This window comes from Parambassis ranga, chromosome 22 (assembly GCF_900634625.1).
Source record: "Parambassis ranga chromosome 22, fParRan2.1, whole genome shotgun sequence".
NCBI lineage: Eukaryota > Metazoa > Chordata > Actinopteri > Ambassidae > Parambassis > Parambassis ranga.
Genome location: NC_041042.1, coordinates 20,098,215 through 20,121,282, shown reverse-complemented (window position 1 = coordinate 20,121,282; position 23,068 = coordinate 20,098,215). Strand labels below are relative to the sequence as shown.

The window sequence follows — 23,068 nt, the reverse complement described above, 5'->3', positions numbered from 1 at the left end:
TGGGATTCCTGTATGTGTTTCACCCACATGAATGTTACATTTTTCCCTTGCTTTGTTATCCTAGAATTTAAATATAATACTTCATATAACTTATATACATACATTTAATAAGCCTTGATGCCATGTAGCTGAGCCTCCTTGTTCATGCCCGTACACTGCTCCATGATCATTGGATGATTGATTAGATTGTGATCTTTGCTCTCCAGCCATCTGCATGCTGCTCTATTTTATTATCTTCGGCCAAAAAAGGAGACTTGGATTGTATTCTTTTCAGTTGAATTACTTGAATGTTCTCTTTATACATTTATAAGTGAAACACACCTGACTATTATGTTTGATTAGGCTAAATAAGGTCTCTTGGGTGCTACAGCTCCTCTAGCTTGCCTGTAGCACCCACAGAAACCAGTGATGTTCAGCACTGAAAGACGGTCTGATCACACATTATGTATGATGAGCACTGACAGTGTCACTTTGCAGGGACACACAATATAATTACTCGCCAGTTGCTATGGCAACCTTATTCAACGTCATAAGAAAATGTGAGCACACACAGAAGGCGTGACTTCAGGAGGAGAGCTGAGAGCGAGAGAGAGATGCATGTGCATGAGCGCGTACAGGATTCTGTTCAGCCGTGTGGTTTAAGCAGCAGCTCTGTCTGCGCACCGTAAAGGTGAAGACAAACACGAGGCTGGATGTTTGCAGACACAGCCCACATCAACAGGCCGGGAGCCGCTGTCTACTTCCAGTGGCGCGGAGGAAAAAGAAATGGACGGACTTCGTTTTCTTTTCCCATCAAAGGATTCTAAAGGCCGAAATCTGAGCAGCACACACGGGCTGACGGTGATCCCACGGAGGCCACAGGGGACGCTGACAGAGGTGCGTGGACAGACTGAGCGAACAGGAGAGGGGATGACAACAAAGGACTGAACCCCGTGAACACAGTACAGCTGCTGTTTACCTTCCAGATACATGTACTGTAGAAAACATATAACTAATTCATGTATGGTGTATACTGTATTACTAATAGACTATTTGTTAACTACTGCTTATAAACAGGATCCTATACTCTAATCAAACCAGTTTGTGGCCCAGTTACCACTAAGTCTGTGCACATACTTTTTTATGGTAGGGTCCTGTGGGTCAAGCAAGAAATGAGCCCTCAGTCTGAGCTAGCCTTCAATACAGGAAGATCACTGGGGAGTATTGTGGAATTATGCATACCAAAGAGGAAATTAATATAGTAACTCACCAGCCAGGTATGGACCCTTTTAGACACTGGTATGCCTCATATGTGATAAGTTTGCCGGTGTCGTCCTGTGCTGACAGACCTCTCCTGTCATTTCTGTGTGTTCAAGTGGTTGCAATTGAGTCCAGGAAAGCAACACAGACGGACTAATTTGAATCAATGTGTATAAGCCAAGGCATGAGTGTTGTTGCGTTGTTTCTGCGCTTCATCAATGGATCCACCTGTAAGCACAGCCCAGCAGGGCAGCGGTGGCCACAACTACACAGCTGACTCACTGGGTTCAAGCTTCATCACCCAGCTGGGCACTGCCTCACCAAGGTAACACACTGTCCATCTACAGTTCCATCTTTTAAGACCTAACTGTGCAAATAATGATTTGGATGGCACCAGAATATAGCCACATGCTGAACTGCTGTTCATGAGGGGTTCTAATCAGAATCAGAATCAGAATCAGAAATACTTTATTGATCCCAGGGGGAAATTGCTTTCATTCCAGGTGCTCCATGTATATTCAAAAAGACAGGTTAGAAATATAAATAAGGTAAAGTAGTAAGCGTAAGATAAAAATAAAACCTAATAAATTCTAAACATTAATACACATTCAAGTAAAATCCTGGCAAGTGAAGACTGATATATATATATATACATATATAATACAACTTGTAATGAAGTACATAAAAGTAAATGCAACACTGTGGAACCTAGAGATACAAGAGAAACTGGCTAATCAGCCACATTCTTTTAGCATGAATGACGTGGACATGAGCTTATATGACCAGCCAGGCCGAAGGACTGACCACTGCTTTATTTGCCAAATGTTGTGCTACAATCACCAACAATAATTCAAAATGTGACAAAACATTAGCAGGGGCTGACATTTAGTTTCTTTTTTCATTTGCTCATAGAACTGAGTTCTCTGAGTTTTAAATGCCTACACCGGTATACCTGTTTCACACTGGGGCTGGCGTGCGGGATCTGTCATTCACACACTTCCCTTTCATTCTATTTAAGTAGCAGTGCTATGTATTGTGTGGTTGCAGTGACTTGCATTATGATTGACCAGGCTGCTACTCATTTTCATAATGCTGACACCTCACAACCTCCATCCAGACAACAGAAACTTTATTTTAAACACATTATAAGATATAAGAGAAGGCTTCCGAACAAGCTCCCATGATGGGCCTGTTTAAAATCCAGGAGAATACAGCCCATAGATGGTGGCACTTAGCTACACCCTGACAACAGTGCAGCACAGGCACATTTTTTAGTTGTTTACAGTGGCTTTCTCATGTTTATGATTTCTTTTTGTTCTTCTTTAGGGTTGTTTCCATAGTGACTGGCCTGATGACTGCCACTACAGAGGCTACAGTGCAAACCACAGGAAACCTTTCAGCGTTCAGGGACCAAAGAGGGGATGAGTTCAGTCACACCCATCAAGCATCAACCCCATCTGTATTAATTGCTGCTGAGAGTAACTCTCTGCTACAGGGAATCACAGTGGCAGCTCAGGCCCTGGTGCTGCTCTCCATTTTTCTCCTCTCCAGTCTGGGTAACTCAGCTGTTGTCATTGTTATCATCAAACACAGACAGCTCAGAACTGTGACCAATGCTTTCATCATGTCTCTGTCCCTATCAGACTTTCTTACGGCTGTTTTATGTCTACCATTTTCCTTTGTGATGCTGTTCAGTAAGGATGGGATCTGGATGTTTGGGGATCAATTCTGTGTTGCTAACGGCTTTTTTAACACCTGCTTTGGTATCATCTCCACCCTGACTATGACGCTGATCTCCTTTGACAGGTACTATGCCATAGTAAGGCAGCCACAGGCCAAAATAGGTCGCCAGAAGGCTACTCAGTTGTTGATAGCAGTGTGGTTAACTGCAGTCATTTTCTCCCTACCTTGGTATCTGTTGGTCCATACACCTACAGATATCCACAAGCAAGGTTTTTACCACTGCATGTATGTGTTCCACTCTGGTACCTCACGCATGGGGACAGCATACAGCATCTGCCTCATCATTGTGTGTTATTTGTTGCCCTTTTCCCTTATGTGTTTTTGTCACTACAACATTTGTAAGACTGTTCGGCTCTCTGAAATACGAGTCAGACCTGTCACCACCTACGCTTACTTGCTGCGGTTTTACAGTGAAATGCGAACAGCCACTACCGTTCTGATTATGATTGTTTTCATCATTTTTTGCTGGGGGCCATATTGTTTGATGGGATTGGTTACAGCAATAGCAGACTACACATTCAACCCTGTAATGGACATGGTGGCCATCTGGCTAGCCTGGGCTAACGGAGCCATAAACCCTCTGATCTATGCTCTGAGAAACCCCAACATATCAATGCTACTGGGGCGCAGCAGAGAGGAGGGCTATCGGACCAGAAACATTGCTGCATACCTCTCTAGCCAAACACAGAACCGGGAGATCCGACTTAACCAAGCAGAGAGGATAAGGGACCGCTATGTGAGTCGTGTCGGGGTGAATAATAACAGCCGACTTTCCAGTTCCAGTCCTGGAAAAGCAGGAGGAGGAGAGGTGGCAATGTGGGCCTGTAAAAACCCTGCTGTGTTCTTTTGCAGGGATGCACAACATGACACCACAACACTACCCAACTCTGTATGTGCTCCAAAGATGAAGACAGCAGACACCAGCCTGTGACACTCTGCATTCTCTATTGATTGGTGCAGATAAAGTTTTAAATACCAAGAAGTATTAAAGATTAGACTAAATGATATCACAATTTACTACAAGAATCAAAATGATCATCTGTCATTAGTCTTGTAAGAAAATAACATCTTTCAGCCACCTGGAGACCTCTGGACTCATTTAACAGTAACTGGTTGGTGTGGAAGTCTTATAGGTAAATACAGCATATGGATATAAACATTATAAAGGGACTGCATTTCCTACATCTAACATGCTTAAAACATTCACAACTGTCCTCCACAGAGAAAATATGTTGTGTCTTGAAATGCATGTGACCTACATTTTCCAAATGTCACTAGTATTTTTCTTGATAAATAAATCTAAAAGTATGATTTGATTATTTGATTAGTTACAAAAAGCAACATGTAGCCTCACGAATTGGCAACTTTGTCATATCAAAATATGTCCCAGATTTTCCTTGTAAATGTATTTTATGTCTTATTATTGTTTGACTATTATACATTTATTTTTCTATGTTTTTTTCATATGGACCTAATGCTGTATTGTTATGTTGCTCCTGTCAATATGATTCATTGAGACAGATTTACACCAATAATCTTTGTCTCTGAGCTATACTCTGTCGGAAGTAGTCTTGCAAAAGTGTGTTACAAAGTGGAAGTGCAATCCAGCCAAGAGGCTGGTGCAGAAGTAGACACTGTTCGCAATACAAAAAGTCACAACTGATGATGCAGCTGTTCCAGAATGCTACAATAAAGCTAATGATTCAAGGTAACACACAGTAGGAGACAAAGGTGTTGGCACCCCTGTCAATTTGACATGTTTTGCATGAAGCATTGCTTTAATTACACTTAATTTTATTTTTTTTTTATTGAAGCTAACTAAATAAACATTTATGTGATCAAAAATAATACATTATTTTACAATTTTTACAAAAAAACATAATTGGTTGGTGAGAAAAGTATTGGCACTCATTATATTCTGTTACTTTTTCAAGACTAAATCATGCGGACAGGTGTGGAAGGGTCAGGTAATTGTTGACACACCTGTCAGAGGTTGTTAGAAGGCTTTCCCTGGAGATAAAAAGGGAATCAGCCAAGGTTCATTCAACTTGCCCACTAGCTAAGCATAATGGTGAAGTCTAAATAAATCTATTTGCAAGTTAGAAAGTGTATTGTAACTGACCACCAGCAAGGGGACAGCTATAAGTAAATTACAGAAAAGTTTCAAACCCCTAAGTCAACAGTAGGAGGAATTATAAAGAAGTTCAACATGACTGCCACAGTTCAAAACCAGCCCAGATGTGGAGGTCCAAAAATTGACAACAGCAGTGCCAGAAAAATTGTGCGAGAGGTCAAAAAGAATCCTGCACTTACAGCCAGGGACATCAGGAAAAAGTTGAAACTATCTGATACAACTCGTACACACAAGAACTGTACAGAGAACACTCTGTTTACTTCAAAAACAATTTGCATTAAACTAATGCTTAATGCAAAACATGTTAAATTAAAAGGGCTGCCAATACTTTTGTCTCCTACTGTATAAGCAAAGACTGTCTCACCGCAGTATTGCCACCAACAGTAGGAGTATTCTCTTTAGCTGGGTTTTGCAGGGAGTTTAGAGTAATGATTTGGAAAGGCATACTTAGATAAGCTTTTATTTGTAGTATAGTGGCAACACATCTTCCAATTGATTCTGGAAAATATATTTGACTGATAGCATGTTGTCACATACACAAGCAGAGAAAATGTGTAGAAAAACATTTTCTAACTTTCTATCTTTATCTTTCTGGGTGTTGATATACTAAATCAACAGGCAAGAGAGGCCATTATATTTAAATAAGTTAAAGATTTATGAAGTATATCACGTCACTTGCATGCAGTGGCGTAGGAAGCATTAAAAATGTGGGGGGGACACCTTCTGTGGGTGGGTGGTGAAAAAAAGTACATCAGTATATTATGAAATATAATAATATGAAGTAGTTGCGATTTCCTGTGGATTTTAACAGGTTGTTAAACTATTTTACCTACAGAAGTAAACACTTAATGACTATTTCAGAGACAGATTCAACAAAAACTCTGTGACAAACAGAAACTAATTCCAAGTGAAACAACAGTTTTGTCAAACATACTGGTGCTGCTACACTAACAGCCTCCATATCTGAGGCCTTCTCGCATTTACAGAGACAAAAAACTGGCAAATCCTATAGAAAAATGAACCAAACTGCTTAATGCAGATAATACTGAAACACTAAAAATACTAACTTACAAAAAGATGCATGTCTTTATCTTTATTTGCTTATAAAACTGCTCAATTCACAACAAACCTTGTGGATGTGTTTATAATGATGCGCTGCCTCATCTGCTGCATCAGTGTTTCCTGTTCATATAATGCTCCACTGTGTCCTGACGGTCCATCACATGTGTTTTATTCTTGCTGATAAGAATAGGAGCAGGTGTCTGTGTGCACTGGCTCGGCGAGGCTGAAGCTAGCAGGCTAACAGGGGCTAACCTGGCCTCATTACAATATGGGTTAATGCTGAAAACAACTCTAACTCTCCGTGTCTTTGTTGGAATCTCCTCATGTCCATTGTGTGTGGGGAGGGAGCAGAAAAGGCAACAACATGTCGTCAGACAAATAATACCGCTACTGTAACTGACAGTAAACAGCAGCTTCCTCCCAATGTTTCTAAGTTGATTTAACATCAACCTAACCTCACCTGGGGCCATGTGACAAAGCAGTAAGACTTCAGCATGAGCTGGACTTTGTGGGATGACACTGACGTTACCTCCTCCAGCTTCGACCAGCAGTGACGGTTCTCTTTACGGTGTTTTATGCTCACTTGAAGAAAGCCACTGGCTTTGTTAGGTCTGTTACTATAGTAACGGTATTGCAGCGCTGTGGTAACCAAACATGGAGTGGATTTCAGCGGTGAGGTTATTCTCTTATGAACCGGGTGGAACAGAGTTTTTCACGAGCAATCGAAACAGCGTTAGGTGGAGTTTCCTACTCACTAAATGTTGGGGGGTCCAAACAGGCTGTTTTAAAATGTGGGGGGGGGGGCACGTCCCCTCTGATATAATGGTAGCGACGCCTATGCTTGCATGTAGAAATTAGAAAGATAATGGACCATGGAGAGACAGATAGGGACATGTGCTTAAAAAGACTTAAGACTAGTGGATTTAAACCCCCACCTACACTGTGATCAAAACGGTCAAATTTGTGCTGCCGTGTCATCTGGAATGTAATTTTTTTCTCTTGTATGCTCATCATTCACCCTAAATGTAAAAATAAAAAGAGAGAAAATCAGTCAGATCAGGACATGATGGTTTTTTTTTTTGACAGAGATCCAATGCTGGAGAAGGGCAATGCAGAATGTTGGAATGGGCCAACTCTAATAGCTGTTAGTGAGCCTTTTTGAAACACAGCTGCTGGTCTGAGGCAGTGGAAGTAGCAAAAGCTCAATCCACATACATGACAAGAGACAGATGTGGACAGCAGTGCAATCAGGATCATAAATGCACCAATGCATTTTAAAACCAATTACATCATTACATTTGAATAGAACATGTGATCAATATTCAACCCAGCCACTGAAACTCTGCAAGCCACACATACATATGCTCAAAACATTCTGAGCCTAAAATATGTAGCATATCAGCATTTTATGTCATATCAGTGAATGTTAGCTGTCAATGCTGTGATGTGTTTTGTTTTGGCTGGGGGAAACACATATAGGTGAAATAATCGTTATCTTGTGGTGCTTACAGGCCTTTGATTGCCTTTTGTACCCAAACCCCTTAGGTAGATGGACAGATGCACACATTTCCAAAAGAAATTCATTCAAACTATGTACAAAATACCAGATTTTATTCATTCTTTAATTAGCATATCAAAGCATCAAGAGTAAACAGGTCATCCTGGAAAGCATCAAAATAAAAAGCCATTATATGTGAGAAGCCTGATGTCTGTCTTTTATTTTACAATGAAATGAGCATCTTTACTAAAATGCATTTTCTAAATGAAAAATAAATCAATGGTTTTCTTTCTGAGTTCATGTCCTCATCAACACTCACATCCAGTCCTTATTCTTGTAGATGTATGTTGTCATGTAACATCTATTTTTTTACTCCCCGGAGATGAGCTAATAATGCACCTTAATTTGTGTAACTTTCCATAGTTGCAGATAAATGAAACAAACACTTACACATTACTTAGATTGTTCACTCAGACAGCAGTTAGTTTTATTTTAAACCCAGACGGGGTTTTATATTTATTTTTTTATAGGTCTTGGTCATGAAAGGTACCTAAAGGTCATCTGTGTTTGAAGACTGTTATTGTAGAGCACTATTTATAGACAGACCCCACACACACAGGAGATCAAATAAAGGATAGAAGAGAGTAACACAGTGTTTTGTTAGTAATAAACACAGCCAGCTGTATGGATGAGGGCAGGTTTTAATTCATGTCTACCTCTTGACCTTTAACTCCTAAGAATGACCCTAAATGTAAATGTAAAATGTTTAACTTACAGGACTGCTTGTGAGCTGTCAGTATATCAACCATTTCATTTCAATGAAATTCTGTATCTATAGCTATAGGCATCTATTTCTACATTAATTACCCCTTAATAACAGTATCATAACAATAGTAACACATGGATGTACATGGTGTATATGCCATTGTTGTTTTTGGCTTCTTTCAAGCAAACATTTGATCCTCTTTCAAACAGTGGCCTGAGGCCGACAAGAACATGTGGTTTTTATTCAACAAAAATAGTGAATCCTTGCAAGTGTCCCCACCAGTCCCTCATATTTTCTTGTTAAAACAATTAAACTAAGCACTACCCCTCTGAAATGCCTCAACAACATTTTAGCAGGATTCAAGCCATTTTCATAACCTCTTTTTATTCTTTTAAGACATCCTGGACAGACAGACAGACAGTCATATTATCTTTAAGTTCTCATTGTTGTTATGCAGGTTTTGTAGTTGAGTTTATAACTGCAGGTTGTCCAGTCCTCAGGCTATGAAACAAACCCAACCCATCAAATTTGTATTTATTTTTTGTGCCACCATGCTTCTTAGAAAGTATGAGCTTTTTCTGCTAACAAGCCCCAAACTGTCAGCTGTTGCTGTGGCCAAAATTTGTTTCAATGCATTGACAGAGATCATATTCCAAAGTGAAATGGAACAGCTTGAAGTTGTAACTTAAGTAACTTCCTGGTACATTTGGGTACCAGTACTCCTGACCCAAATCTGGGCTACTGGTCAGAAGCAGCAGGGGGTCTTCACAGCTGCTGCCACCTCCTGTGCTAACTTGGCCACTACATCATGTATCACAGACGGAGCAAGTGCTACCAATGTCAATGATCTTTGGCATGAGAGATGAGTGAGAGAATGCATTGTCATTGTTTTTCATCAGTTGTAGCGTAGTGACAGGTATAAACCTTCTTCCTACTGCATGGCTACAGTACCTACAATGAAAAAGGCTAAGGCAAAAACCAGGACCCAGGCAAAGTCATCCACTGATACCTAAACTCGAAAACAAAGGCTTAAACACTGAGTAATCACACAAGATAATCTGGCAGGGAGTGCAGGGAAACACACAGACTAATACAGGAGGAAGAGGAAGACAATGAAGGGGAGAGAGAGAGAGGAACAAACATGCAGCAAACAGGATACATTACAGAGAATTCTGTGCTGATTACACAGTGGTTAACTACTCACATCACAAAGTGAAGAACTAACTTTTTACATAACAGGTTCAGAGATAATGACTTCAGCTGACCGAGGACAAAGGAACAACACCCTTTACTGGTCTGCAACAACATGCCTGGAATGTCACCTGGCTTCATACCTCACACAGACAGCGGGAGTGAATGATCACTTGTAGATATTTATGGCACTCTCACACTGATGATGTAAGAGAGAGATAACAGCTGACATTCTGATATGTTCTCAAACTTGAGAGTTTAATGGGGCATATCTGAAAACGACCTGACGTCAGGCGATTCTGTGCATAAGAGTATATTTTTGTTGTCTATGTAGCATTGTAAAAATGAGTTAAATAGGAAAAATACACTTATACTACACAACACAAACAAACAACAACAACAATTACACAATTTATTTGTTGTTGGTCACCAGTAATCTCTGAATTGTTTCAAGGTGCTCAGAGCCTGAACCACATTAAGAGCATGCAGTGGAAAAACTTCCTTCAAACAGGAAGGCCGGCCGGATAAAGGCATAGAAGAAGAGGGAGACGGGACAGAGCGAGAGAGAGAGGAACATCACACATTACAGAGGACAAACATGGCAGGTTGTTGATGGTAAATGCAGAATAATTATATATTACATACATTATTGTTTTGTCTGACATACTGTTGGGTTAATTATACCAGTATTACATAGATGAACAGCACAGGCAGCTGTTGATAGAAAACAAAGACCAACATGTGCACAGAGAGACTGACTGGAGAGATATGGATTTAATGATTTATTATGTCACCTTCTGAGCCTGGTGATGCTGCCTCCATTTACCCCACCATCAGCAAGCACTGTGCACATATATCATGCAAATCAAATTCTTCTTCAGGAAGGATGTCATCCTCTGACTTAAACCAATCAACAACACTAATGAGTATATACATTGGTAAAAGACATGTAAAAGACATTGACAACATTGACGGATTTGTTTACATTGTACAGGCATGCCCAGAAGCTGCTATGGTTTTCAACTTGATATTATTTTTAATATGTCCCAGTCTTCATTAGCAAATAGGGTTTGCAGGAAAGAACACAAAGGACTAACATGAGAGTAAAGCACTACACTACACTGGTTATTATCTGACCATTTAGATGGTGAGCTGCTGACCCACACCATCTCCCTCTATTTCACTTGCTCTCTCTCTCTCTCTCTTTCACGCACACTCATACACTCATACACACACACACTCATACACATACACACAATGCAGTAGGTGAGGTCTGGGTGTGACTGCCCCCAGCAGGAATGCGGTTATGTGTGTTTTGTGCTCTCCATACCCTGTACACTCTCAGCCGGGCTGATCTGTCAGTTTCTCTGCTCCACTCCACAGACAGAGGGGCAGAGGGACAGAAGGACACACAGTGACAACAGTTGAAGAGAATGGGACAGTCAGACCATCATCAGGAAGATCCCTCTAAAAACCAGTGAAGTTTCTGTGGAATCAGCACCCGGTTTGTAAGTGCACACGTTTTTTTGTGGATCATGACTGTGGACTGTGACCAACCCTGTTTCAGCCTTGTTTTTACCTTGATGGTGTTGTTTCTGTAGGAGGGATAATTTGTGAATCTCCAACTCTGTCTAAATGGACGATGTATTCTAAGAAGAAGTTCTAAGTGGTCTCCAGTGATAATCAGCTGTTATGATGGTGGATTGAATTTGATCTGCCCTGACTCTACAAATAATTATTTGACAACTGACTGCTGGACAATGTCATCACACTGCATCACATAGAAGTTACACAGAGGTGAGAAGGACACGATCTTCGTCACACAGACTGTGTGGAGAGATCCATGTTGTCCTGTAGCCAGGATTCACTTGCTTTCATGTTTCATGTATTGTTTCAGTTTCTGAACTACACAATATTGCTGAAATGTCTTTATTACACAAAATGTGACAAAAGACAAATGGATACTTCTTTGCAAGTACTTTGTTGTCTTTGACAGTAATCTAAAAGGCTGTTCTGTCTTGTGTCTCTTTTGGTTGTCTTCATCTCTGTCTAAGACAATATCTGGTGAGCAGATAAACTGTAAGCAGGGTGGCTGTGAGGTTCAGTTTCAGCAAAATAATTTTAAAGAGGTTTGGAAGGTTAGAGCTGGATACACAATAGTCTTAAAGATCATCAGTCTGACACCAGAGGGGTAATAGTTCTAAAACACACCTAATTGTGCTGCTTGGACACATCTTTAGTGATAAACCCAGAATGACTTTCTATTTCAAATGTAGTGTAAATGTTCATACGGTAAATACCAGCATTAATGTGTTTGGTTATAGTAACATGTAACATGTTATCTTTGTATACACATTAACAAGAGCTACATTGGTAATACACTTCTATGCTGGGAAAGATGAAGCTCAGGCAAACAGTGGCTGCCTGGACTGTCCTTGAGTGAAACTGTGCATTCCCTCTAGCTGTAGTCACAGACCTTTGACCTCTGTTTTCTACAGGGATAAATATAATATATCGATCAAACCTTTGCACTCTGAGCTGAGTGAGAAAACAAATGAAGTTAACATCAATCTATACATGACATGATCACAGGGACTATTGACATGCTGTTATGTAATCATCCATGGGCCCTGGCCATAAGCCATTATGCTTCTGTTGTTTAAGATTCTCATGTCAGTGAGAAATGAGTCAGTCTAACTAGATGCAGTCACCAAGACTACTTTCAGCGGAAAATTGGAAATGTCATCATTACATATCACCTCTATGATAGAGTCTTTGTGGTGCAACATACCAAAAGGCTGTTTCAATCATAAATCAGTGTCAGAACGCAGGTGTCATTGCACTGAGCCATACCTCATGACGCAGCTTTGAACAAAAAAAACACTCCTGTTTGGAGCTGTTATGGCCTGTTAATGGCGCCCAGCATGTACTGTGTGTACATACACAAACAGTACACATACATGTGGATGTGATTAATGTATGGTAGTTTGTTGTGTGGTTTCTTAAAATCTGTATTATCCTAAAAGTCTCTTTGGCTGCAGTCTTTTTGCACCAAAAACCTCAAAACTGGTTTCATCAGCTAACCAGACATTTCACATCACCCTCTTTATGGTCAGTATTTCAGGTGAAGTCCTTGCTTGAACCATGGTTACACGGGTGAAGCAGCCTGAGGGGCGTGGCCTGTCAGCTCTGTTTTCATGCTGCTTCAGAAAAAGTGACCAACCAGAGATCACTTACTGCCATGACAGCATCAACACTGTAGCTGTACTGGAGCCCACCCTGCCCATGCCTCCCACCCAGGAGCTGAACTCGATGTTTACTGAACTGGTGGTGAGTCACAATGTCAATGACGATCTGTATTTTTGTAAAAAACATCCAGGATTATTGAGCTTACTTTTTGTCTCATCTCTCTCTCCCAGGATGAACTGGACCTCACAGAGGAGCACCGAGCTGCAATGTTTGCTTTGCCAGCAGAGAAAAAATGGCACATCTATTGTAGCAAGAAAATGGTAAGAATAACTATATCTCATTTGTATTTTGGTAAGCGTCCTATACTTACATATACTTATACAAAGATAAAAAGCTTTAACCTGTTCTAAACAGCAGTACTTATCATACCAATCGACAATCCTCATACAGTCATGCAAATACAGTATACTGACAGATATTCTCAGAGCACAGCTCTCAGGTGCTGTGTTATATAAAAATAAAATCTTTGTCAGTCATGTGTAAAGTGAGGGTGATTATGTGGTTGTTGGAGAAAGTGGCAGCGACCCTAAAGTGAGAAGGGGTAAAGACATTGGTAACAATACCTGTAAACTGTCTTCTTACTTTAAAAAGCAGTGCTGCTGATAGTGTTCTCACCCTGTGGACTGACAGAATCATGCAGAAAGGGGTACACCCTGGACAGGTCACCAGTCCATCACAGGGCAACACACAAACACACATACTGCCATCAACATTTCACAGCTTATTAAGTAAAAGAAATCATTATTAAAATATTATACGTGTTCAGGGGGAAAGGTGTCTCAGCCACTGTCCTCAGTAACACAAAGACTTTTCACTTTCTATTTTACCCCAACCTCTGATTTCTATATTAGTATTATATCTAACATAATGCTCACTGCAAGAGTTTGTCATGTATAATAAAATAATGTTACTATTACAGCATGTGAAATAGTCACATAAGGAGATATATTGTTTCTTTCACACCAATGTGGATCATATACTTATTCATTTTTGTTATATACAGATGTGGCTGCTTTAGGTGGTGAGAGGGGTTTGGACCTGCAGTAAACTTTCACCTATGATACCATGTTTGCCTCCACTTATTGCTTAATTTTGCTAAAGAGTAGAGTATTTTGTACTTTACTAGCTGTTGTGGATAAGTGAAATGCATTACTTCATGCAGCCTCTTGAAAAAAAAAGTCATTGTGCACTACACTTCATTAATGTTTAACATCAGGGGCTGCTGATTTATAAAGCTATTAGATGACAACTGTGGGTTTTTTTCAGCTTGACTGATCAGACTAATGAGAATCATAATCCTGTCTGTACCTGCATGCGTTTCAGGACGCAGAGGAGAATAAAGGAGCAGCCAACTGTCCAGAGTATTACATTGACTGGCTCAGTTCCATGGCTGCTGTAAGTTTCCATCTATATTACATTTATTAAAATATAGTCTTTTAATATTTAACCAAAATATATATAAATAATAATATAAATCATGAAAAAGTTTTGTCACCCTCAAGTGGTTGTATTTGTATATGTATGCATGACTTGAGTTGTTGAGTTATTCTCTTTTTAGAGGAAGACTCTGCTGGCTCTTGAGGATGAGGAAGATCAGGGAAGGCAAAAGATTGTAGAAGGTCTGAAAACAGCACTAAGGACACAGCCAATGAGGTGATACCCAAATTCTATTCAGACTTTTGTCCTGCATTTGACGTGTACTGTAGAATAACCCAAGAATTATCTCCCATTCTACTGTAATCCAGTTTTGTGATGCGGTTCATGGAATTGGATGGCCTGTCTTGTATTCTAAATTTCCTCAAGTCAATGGACTACGAGACAACTGAATCTCAAATTCACACCTCACTGATCGGCTGCATCAAAGCTCTGATGAACAACTCTCAGGGAAGAGCACATGTTCTGGGACACTGTGAGAGTATCAACATTATTGCACAAAGTCTTGCCAGTGAAAACATCAAAACCAAGGTAATACACCTGTAAGAACTTAATGAGATTGTTGGTAGATTTAGATTCATAAAAACAGCCTGATGATACGAACATGATAGAAAATAGCTATGAGTGTTTGTGCATTTACTTAGAATTACTGCTCTAAGAGGAAATGGCAACAACCCAGTACAAACAAAATAAAAAGCTAGTTCTCTATTGGAAAGGAGGAGCAGATGAATGATCTGGAAACCAGAACGTTGCATCTGGTCCTGTAGATGACGTAACTGCCAGGACTTGGGAAAATGTGAATAGCTGGCTGCTAAGTGTCCCTTAAATTAACCATTATTTTTTTTTTTCATAGGTTGCAGTTTTAGAGATCCTTGGTGCAGTATGTTTGGTGCCAGGAGGCCATAAAAAAGTATTACAAGCCATGCTTCACTACCAGCAATATGCCTCTGAGAGAACTCGATTTCAGGTTTGCTTTTTTTTCTTCTTTTTTTTTAATGTGTGTCCTGCCCAAAGGCATACAATTTTGGGGTTTCGTACACCAGAGGTGAGAGAGCCTGTCAAGTTGGTTGCTCTGGGAAGCAAAATCTACAGCATGGCAGAAGCTAGATTTGACTGCCCAGGAGAGAATGCAGAGACACTCAACAAAAGCAGAGCACTCTAACCTCGACTCGACTCGAGCAACATTGTTGATTGTTGGAATAAGAACTTTAAGCAACTCTTGGACCCCATTGATGAGCCTCCCATGCAGGAGCACCAAATTTAGATAAAAACTGTGTTGGCATGGTGTGTGGATTTTATGGATTCAGTCTCCACTTGTTCAGTGCCACAGCCCTGAACCTTATTTCCAATCTTATTTAGCCAATGGGGAAGGAAATATAGATGCATGTGAGTGTAAACCTTCAGCTCCCCTGCTCCCCTGTTACTTAGATGGATTAAATGGTTTGGAAAATTGATGAATATGTAGACTGCTTTTTGTTGCAAACATGAACAAAGGTTTGGCACTCATTTTAAAAATGAAGCATTAAAACAATATGTTCTAATAATACCACTTTTTTTGTACAGAACTTGCTGACTGACCTGGACAGGTCCACAGGGCGCTACAGAGATGAGGTTAATCTAAAGACTGCCATCATGTCCTTCATCAATGCTATACTCAGCCAGGGAGCAGGAGAGGTGACCAACAGTGGCAATATGTTATTAGCACTAGAAAAATGAGTTCAATTGCTCATCTACACAGAAATGTCCTGTTTTGTCACGTGTCTTGTAAATTAAAGTTGAATAACAAGTATATATATGTGTTTTCAGACTAGACTGGAGTTCCGTATTCATGTGCGTTATGAGTTTCTGATGTTGGGCATTCAGCCGGTCATTGACAAACTACGCTCTCATGAAAATGCCACCCTGGACAGGTGCACCAAAAACCTTTGGAACATATTAGAAAGTGGAACTTACAGTTTAGGGGACCTTATTTGTACATGTATTGATTTTGGGTATTGTCTTTCAGGCATCTGGACTTCTTTGAGATGTTGAGGAATGAAGATGAGCTTGAAATATCCAAGCGGTTTACTGACACTGTATGTTATTTAAAAATCAATTATGTCTCTTCAGACTTTCATTAGATCACATCCTTTAACAGATCACTCATTTTTGGTTTCAAACTTCACTAAAGAGGTATTTTATGAATTCCATAAAGTTAAAATGTAACTTTTACACCAAATATAAAAATGCTGTCTGATGAGTAATGTGTTAATGTGATGGTACCCCGTTTATTGTTTCAGGGCCATATAGAAACCAAAAGTGCCAGCCAGATGTTTGAGCTGATCAAGAAGAATCTGAACCACAGTGAAGCTTATCCCCACCTCCTGTCCATACTGCAGCACTGTCTGATGATACCATGTAAGACTGGCTTCCCCAAATGTGTTTCATCATTTTGTCTTTGACCATGAAATCATCCCTGATGTGATCCTCCTCTGCCTGCAGATAAACATAACAATACAACACTTCAGTACTGGGTGTTATTGGACCGGATTGTTCAGCAGCTGGTTCTGCAGACGGAGAAAGGTGAAAACCCTGATGTCGCGCCGCTGGAGGACTTTAACGTTAAAAATATTGTCTCCATGTATGTTTCAAGGGATTATATTGATACTAGAGAGTCTAAGGACTTTTAGGCATTCAATATACACATCCAGACCCAGTGGGTTAGGCCCATCAACAGAATAGTACATTTAAATAACCAAAAGTGATTCATGACATATGTTGCATATATAATCTACAGATGTTGGAGAATCGGCTTTTCAAACTTATCTAAGTCATGTTTGTGTGTATTTGTGTAGGCTGGTCAAGGAGAATGAGGTCAAACAATGGAAAGAACAAGCTGATAAAATGAGAAAAGGTAAGCACAGCACATACAGCCATGAACTAACTGAGTCCCTGCATGTCGTGTTGGTTCCATTACAAAATGTCATTGTCAGTGACCCTGGATACTCACTTTTATTAACATTTGTACACATTGGCCCTTTTTGTACACTCAAAATCAAAAATGTTAAATTAGTCATCTAAGCACCCTTCATCAACCTATAAATCCATCACTTCACCTTTCATCTTCTCTTCTCAGAACATCACAACTTACAGCAGCGCTTTGAAAAGAAAGAGAGGGAGTGTGAAGCCAAGAATAAGGAGAAAGAAGACATGATGGCGATGCTGAACAAGATGAAAGACAGGCTGGAAAGAGAAAGCAACGACCACAAGCAAGCTAAACAACAAGTTGCAGAGCTGTCTGCCCGACTCCAGCAGCTAAGCTCAACACAAGATGCACCTGTGAGCAAAAAAAAAGATCTATCAGCTTTACAGTCTTACATTCTGTACATAAACTTTTATTTTGTATATTCTTTCTGATGAAGAAGAGTTATTAAATGCTAAATAATAAGGTCAATTGAGTGTTTATTTTCTCTGCCATTCCACTGTCAGACCTCCAGAGTTCCAGGAGGGCCTCCAGTTTTTAGTGGTTCGTTTTCTTCTGGTTCTGTTCCATCCATCCCTCCTCCTCCTCCACCTCCACCTCCACCTCCACCTCCACCTCCTGCAATAGGCCCCCCACCCCCACCGGGAGCACCTCTAGGAATTGTGGAGAAGAAGAATATTCCTCAGCCATCGAACCCACTTAAGTCATTCAACTGGAGCAAGCTGCCTGAGGTACACTAACTGTCAGGGCTCTCAAAGCTTACCGTTGCTTAGGTATTGTATCTTATGTGTCTTATGTACAGACATAAGACTGCAAGTAAATAGGATTCAGCTTTCAGCTTTGTGTTGCTTGTTTATTTGTCTACACACATAGACACACTGCTCAGGCCGCCACATATATCCACATCAAACGCATGCTGTTGTTGTATGCAATACGTTTTGTAATTTTTCTGTGTTCATAATGCAAATGAGTGACAAACTTACACACAAGTAACAAAAGTAATACATTTTATTGATTAGTAAGTGGACCGTGAATAAACTGGGATATTGGTTTTTTTTTTAGAGTAAAATAGAAGGAACCATATGGAAAGGGATTGATGATCTGAATGTATATCGAGTGTTGGACCTTGAAGAGTTCCAGAGGACTTTCTCAGCCTACCAAAAGCCTCAAGTAACATCACTACTCACTCTGAGCATGTAACATCTCTGCCTCACTGACACTTCTCTAGGAAACAGTTGTATACATGTGAAAATTGCTCTCCTCATATTTTATGTTAGACAATACAACATTCACTACCGTTCAAAAGTTTCAATGAAGATAACATTAAAGTAATCAGACATACAGTCCAGACATTGTTAATGTGGTAAATGACTGTTCTAGTTACAAAAGGCTGATTTTTAATGGAATATCTACAAAGGTATACAGAGGCCCTTTCCAGCAGCCATCACTCCTGTGTTCTAATGCTACACTGTGTTAGCTAATCGTGTTAAAAAGGCTCATTGATGATTAGAAAACGTCTGTGAAATGAAGTTAGCACACAGAACTGTTATACTGATCAGAGAAGCTATAGAATGGCCTGGTGACCCCAAACTTTGGAACGGTAGTGTATATGATTCAACAGATTTGTTTTCTGTGATTTTGAAATTATTAGAATGCAAATTCCTCAATTTTCCATTTCTTGTGGTATCTTCCTGCTTTTGAATGAGTTCTTATCTAAAACCTTTCTACAGCAGAAGGACACTGAGGATGACTACATTTTATCTAGGAAAGTCAAGGAGCTGTCAGTGGTTGATGGTCGCCGAGCACAGAACTGTAACATCCTGCTCTCAAGGTCAGTGTGAGCATGATGTGATTACATCCTACATACTAGTTTATTGGTGTTACAATGATCTGTAAAACTGTTAAATGATATATATCAGGTGTTACCCTGTTATCAGTTAAGTTATATATAAAACGTCCTTACATCCTACAAAAACTGCACGTTTAAAAAACAAACCTAATTTTGCGGTCACAGGTTGAAACTGACCAATGAAGAGATCAGTCATGCAATCCTAACAATGGATGAACAGGAGGATCTTCCCAAAGATATGCTGGAGCAGGTATCAGAAACTCACACCTAAATCTAACAGAGCAATAAGAACATTAACACAGGAGGGGAAATGAAATGATTGTAACTGAATTATGTGTGTGTGTGTGTGTGTAGCTCCTTAAGTTTGTTCCTGAGAAGAGTGATGTTGAACTGTTAGAAGAGCACAAACATGAGCTGGACCGTATGGCCAAAGCTGACCGCTTCCTGTATGACATGAGCAGGTACACACCAGAAACTACAGTACTGGGTAGCTGTTGGTAAATGTACCCAGCAGTGTCCATATCTAAACAATAACATACCACCTTCCAAAGAAGGAAAAGGCATCGCCTTTTAAACATTGATTGTTTATACGGGCAAGATCTGCACACATGTGCACTTTAATAGAATACATGACATTTGTGGAGTAGGATATTCATTCACTGGTTTCATTTTCTTCTCTGTCCAGAATCAACCACTACCAGCAGAGGCTGCAGTCTCTCTACTTCAAGAAGAAGTTTGCTGAAAGACTGGCTGAGGTCAAACCTAAAATCAAAGGTACTATTGTCTGCACTAAATGGTCACATAAGAGGCACTTATCAAAAGGATGCATTTCTCCCATTGCTTTTAGGTTGATCAAATACTGATCTTCTGCTATGTTTTATTCTGCTGAAAATACACTATGTTTGGAGAAATTGGATGATATTTCTTTCTCTCCCCTCTACAGCTCTTAGTCTTGCATCTATGGAGGTGGTACAGAGCAGATCACTGCGTCAGCTCCTAGAGCTCGTTCTGGCCTTTGGAAACTACATGAACAAAGGACAGCGAGGAAATGCCTATGGCTTTAAAGTGTCCAGTCTCAACAAGATCGCTGACACTAAGTCGAGCACTGATAAGTATGATCATTGCCAAACCTTTTCTGACATATGCTTCCTCACTTGATAATGATAGTATTAGTGTTGTGTTATCTTCACACATCCTCACACATGGACAGCAGGAAGTAACAGGTGGTGAGAGGGGTGGAGGTGGCTATTTACTTGTGGTTAGGTTCAGTCATTACAACTATTTAGTAATTTTTAGAATGGAAAAGTGATAAATTATAAATGTGCTTGTCGCTGCAGAAACATCACTCTGCTCCATTACATGATCGTTGTCCTAGAAAAGAAGTACCCTAAGGTGGCATCTTTCAGTGAAGAGCTACAGAATGTGCCAGAAGCTTCAAAAGTCAAGTAAGGAGGAACAGATACACACAGTGTGAAAATGGCTGGTTACATACAAGTCTATCAAAAAACAAACTGTATCTATTTTAGTTTGGTTCCATCCTTTCCCCCTAACTATATTGACTGACAAACATGACACTGTCTATCCAGTATGACAGATTTGGAGAAGGACATCAGCAGTCTGAGATCTGGCCTAAAGAGTATTGAAGCGGTGAGTATGTTTCACTTTCCTGTACCTCCACTGTACGGCAAAAAAAAATGTATTCATGTATGATTCAGGATCATTATTCTGTTTTTGCTGATGTGCAGGAGCTGCAGTACCAGCAGGCTCAGACCTCTCAGGGTCCTGGTGACAAGTTTGTCCCTGTGGTCAGCCAGTTCATCACTATGGCCTCGTTCAGCTTTACTGATGTAGAAGAGTCACTTAGTGAGGCCAAGGAACTGGTGAGTGTGTCCTTTTCATCATCACATACCGATAACCCACAGCACTAAGAGGCCGTGGGGGGCACACTGACAACTGATTCATATCCTTACATATAACATGTCACACATATGACCTTCATTGACATGCTGGCTCTCTCTGGCCAACAACTGAATAATACTAATATGTTGATATTGTTAGTCTTTGAGATCATTTTTCACTCAAGGGCTTGTAGTAAGGCAACTGGGCTTGTAGAGTTCGTGGAGCCGTGTTGTTGCTCCTCCAAGCAGCTTCATCAGTTCTATAGTTCTGCATATCTAAAGCTGCAATAAGAATAGCACAAAGTTTGTTTGTAGCCTTGAGACTTGAGAGAATGGATGTCAGCCTTAACCTATTATGTCCACTGTTGAAGTTTGGAAAGGCACTGAAACACTTTGGAGAAGACTCGTCTAACCTGCAGCCAGATGAGTTCTTTGGAATCTTCGACACTTTCCTCATTTCCTTCTCAGACACTAAAAAGGACAACGAAAACATGGCCAGGCGTAAGGAGGAGGAGGAAAAGCGGGCTTCAATGGAGGCTACGGTAAACAGGCTGGCTAGAATTATTCATTTCAAACCATGCATACATTTGAACTTTGTTGCCAGAAATCAAACAAGATGTTACATGCCATATGTTGAAAATAATCATCTGTGTGCATTTTTCCCCAGCTACGGAAAGACAGGGAGAAGGCGAGGAAAGCCAAAGAGAATGAACAAGAGGAGGGTGGGGACTTTGACGACTTGGTGTCTGCTTTGCGGTCTGGAGAGGTGTTTGACAAGGACCTGTCCAAAATGAATCGGAGAAAGCAACGCAAACCCCACTTGTATGACAGCAGCCGGGAGAGACCTGTGTCTAAACTAGAATAGTAACCCGACCTGACTGGGACTAACACCGCTGCTGAAATGTGGCTGTCACAGCTTAAAGCTGTACAAATACAGAAAGACACATCATGTATACAAACACTACTTGTTGTTTTTCACCCATTATGGTTTATTGTGCCAATTAACAGCTGAAAAGATTATTGGTGATCATATGTATTGATGGATTTATTAGACATCCTCAAAAATCAGCCATTTACAGCCATCTACTTCTTTACTATTTGAATTACACAGTGGCCCGTTGCACCACTGACTGTGGCCTTGTCCACCACAAGCTTAGGTGTATGCACAAAAGTGTTTCTATGGGTGTTTCCTCCACATGGAACTGACATTAAGGAGCCTAAATATGTAACATTGTGGGTCCCAGAGTGGATAAATTTCAGAATGCCATTTCCATGTTTCAGTGTTTACACCCCAAACGCATCTTTTGTGATTTCTCTGTGAGTTTTGTGTGCATGCCCCATGTACTCTTTTCTGTTTTCAGCATGTTTCGGCAGTAGTGAAACATGCCCAGCATATACACACTCTCAGTGCACATACAGTATGTGGACACACATATTTATTGAAATGATGCCGTGTTTATGGAAAACATTTTTAAATGAAAACAATTTTGTCATGTACCCTCATGTATTTATACATTTTAGAAACAATGGGCTGTCTGTGAGCAAATGGGGAGAGTTTACCCGAATGCATATTAACAGTGTTTGTGTAATTACTCTCACCACCAGAGAGGGGAGACACATGTTTGCACTATAGCTTCACATGGGCATTGTAGCATATTGTATGAACAATACAGTTTCATTATATTACCCACTCTGTGCTCATTTGTGTTTATTTAAAGGTAGGGTAGGAGATTTTGTAAACTCGGTGAGAGTCAGCCAGATTTTGAAAGTAAACACACGCCCCTTTCTCTCGGAGCTCACCCCGAAGCCACGCCTCCCAACCAGTCTGTGACTTCGGCCATCATGCACGTACCTCTCTGGTGCACAGAGCAGGAAGACAGTGACAACCAGCCAATACTCTGCGCAGGGGCGCCTCGTAGGATTGGCTGATGTTGTTAGTGTTTTATAGCTTCCACAGATGATTCATATTCTTCTTTTTAAAGCGAAACTGCCGAACTGATCGGTTGCTTGTAAAGAGAAGTTACACTAATTTAACTAAAAGTG

General features: G+C 40.3%; 2 protein-coding genes across 5 annotated transcripts; both read left to right on the top strand.

The window, feature by feature from the left end:
- The first annotated feature begins 641 nt into the window (after positions 1 to 641).
- Positions 642 to 4,064, top strand: gpr135 (G protein-coupled receptor 135). Its single transcript, XM_028395718.1, has 2 exons — positions 642 to 1,564; positions 2,566 to 4,064. Exons 1-2 carry the CDS (start codon positions 1,458 to 1,460, stop codon positions 3,911 to 3,913), a joined length of 1,455 nt encoding a protein of 484 aa, XP_028251519.1. The 5' UTR covers positions 642 to 1,457; the 3' UTR covers positions 3,914 to 4,064.
- A 6,905-nt stretch (positions 4,065 to 10,969) lies between these two features.
- On the top strand, positions 10,970 to 22,715 carry LOC114427058 (disheveled-associated activator of morphogenesis 1-like). Of its 4 annotated transcripts, none has more exons than XM_028394790.1 (27): positions 10,970 to 11,137; positions 11,235 to 11,430; positions 12,750 to 12,963; positions 13,053 to 13,142; positions 14,206 to 14,277; positions 14,441 to 14,535; positions 14,628 to 14,847; positions 15,170 to 15,283; positions 15,880 to 15,990; positions 16,123 to 16,226; positions 16,322 to 16,391; positions 16,596 to 16,713; positions 16,798 to 16,936; positions 17,151 to 17,209; positions 17,432 to 17,634; positions 17,785 to 18,009; positions 18,341 to 18,448; positions 19,009 to 19,109; positions 19,293 to 19,377; positions 19,482 to 19,588; positions 19,813 to 19,901; positions 20,071 to 20,239; positions 20,465 to 20,572; positions 20,714 to 20,774; positions 20,873 to 21,007; positions 21,397 to 21,567; positions 21,693 to 22,715. In XM_028394790.1, exons 3-27 carry the CDS (start codon positions 12,778 to 12,780, stop codon positions 21,888 to 21,890), a joined length of 3,138 nt encoding a protein of 1,045 aa, XP_028250591.1. In that variant the 5' UTR covers positions 10,970 to 11,137; positions 11,235 to 11,430; positions 12,750 to 12,777; the 3' UTR covers positions 21,891 to 22,715. The 4 variants fall into 4 exon arrangements, with proteins under 4 accessions (XP_028250591.1, XP_028250594.1, XP_028250590.1 ...); XM_028394793.1 differs by having other exon boundaries at positions 10,970 to 11,141; positions 19,012 to 19,109; XM_028394789.1 differs by having other exon boundaries at positions 10,970 to 11,141.
- The last annotated feature ends 353 nt before the right edge of the window (positions 22,716 to 23,068 follow it).

What these genes read in the sequence shown, in the direction of transcription:
- gpr135 (XM_028395718.1), top strand. Translation starts at nt 1,458, where the DNA reads ATGGATCCACCTGTAAGCACAGCCCAGCAGGGCAGCGGTGGCCACAAC. An exon ending in CTGGGCACTGCCTCACCAAG is followed by an intron (nt 1,565 to 2,565) that starts GTAACACACTGT and finishes GTTCTTCTTTAG; the next exon opens with GGTTGTTTCCATAGTGACTG.
- LOC114427058 (XM_028394790.1), top strand. Translation starts at nt 12,778, where the DNA reads ATGGTTACACGGGTGAAGCAGCCTGAGGGGCGTGGCCTGTCAGCTCTG. An exon ending in GAAAATGCCACCCTGGACAG is followed by an intron (nt 16,227 to 16,321) that starts GTGCACCAAAAA and finishes ATTGTCTTTCAG; the next exon opens with GCATCTGGACTTCTTTGAGA. An exon ending in TTAGTGAGGCCAAGGAACTG is followed by an intron (nt 21,008 to 21,396) that starts GTGAGTGTGTCC and finishes CCACTGTTGAAG; the next exon opens with TTTGGAAAGGCACTGAAACA.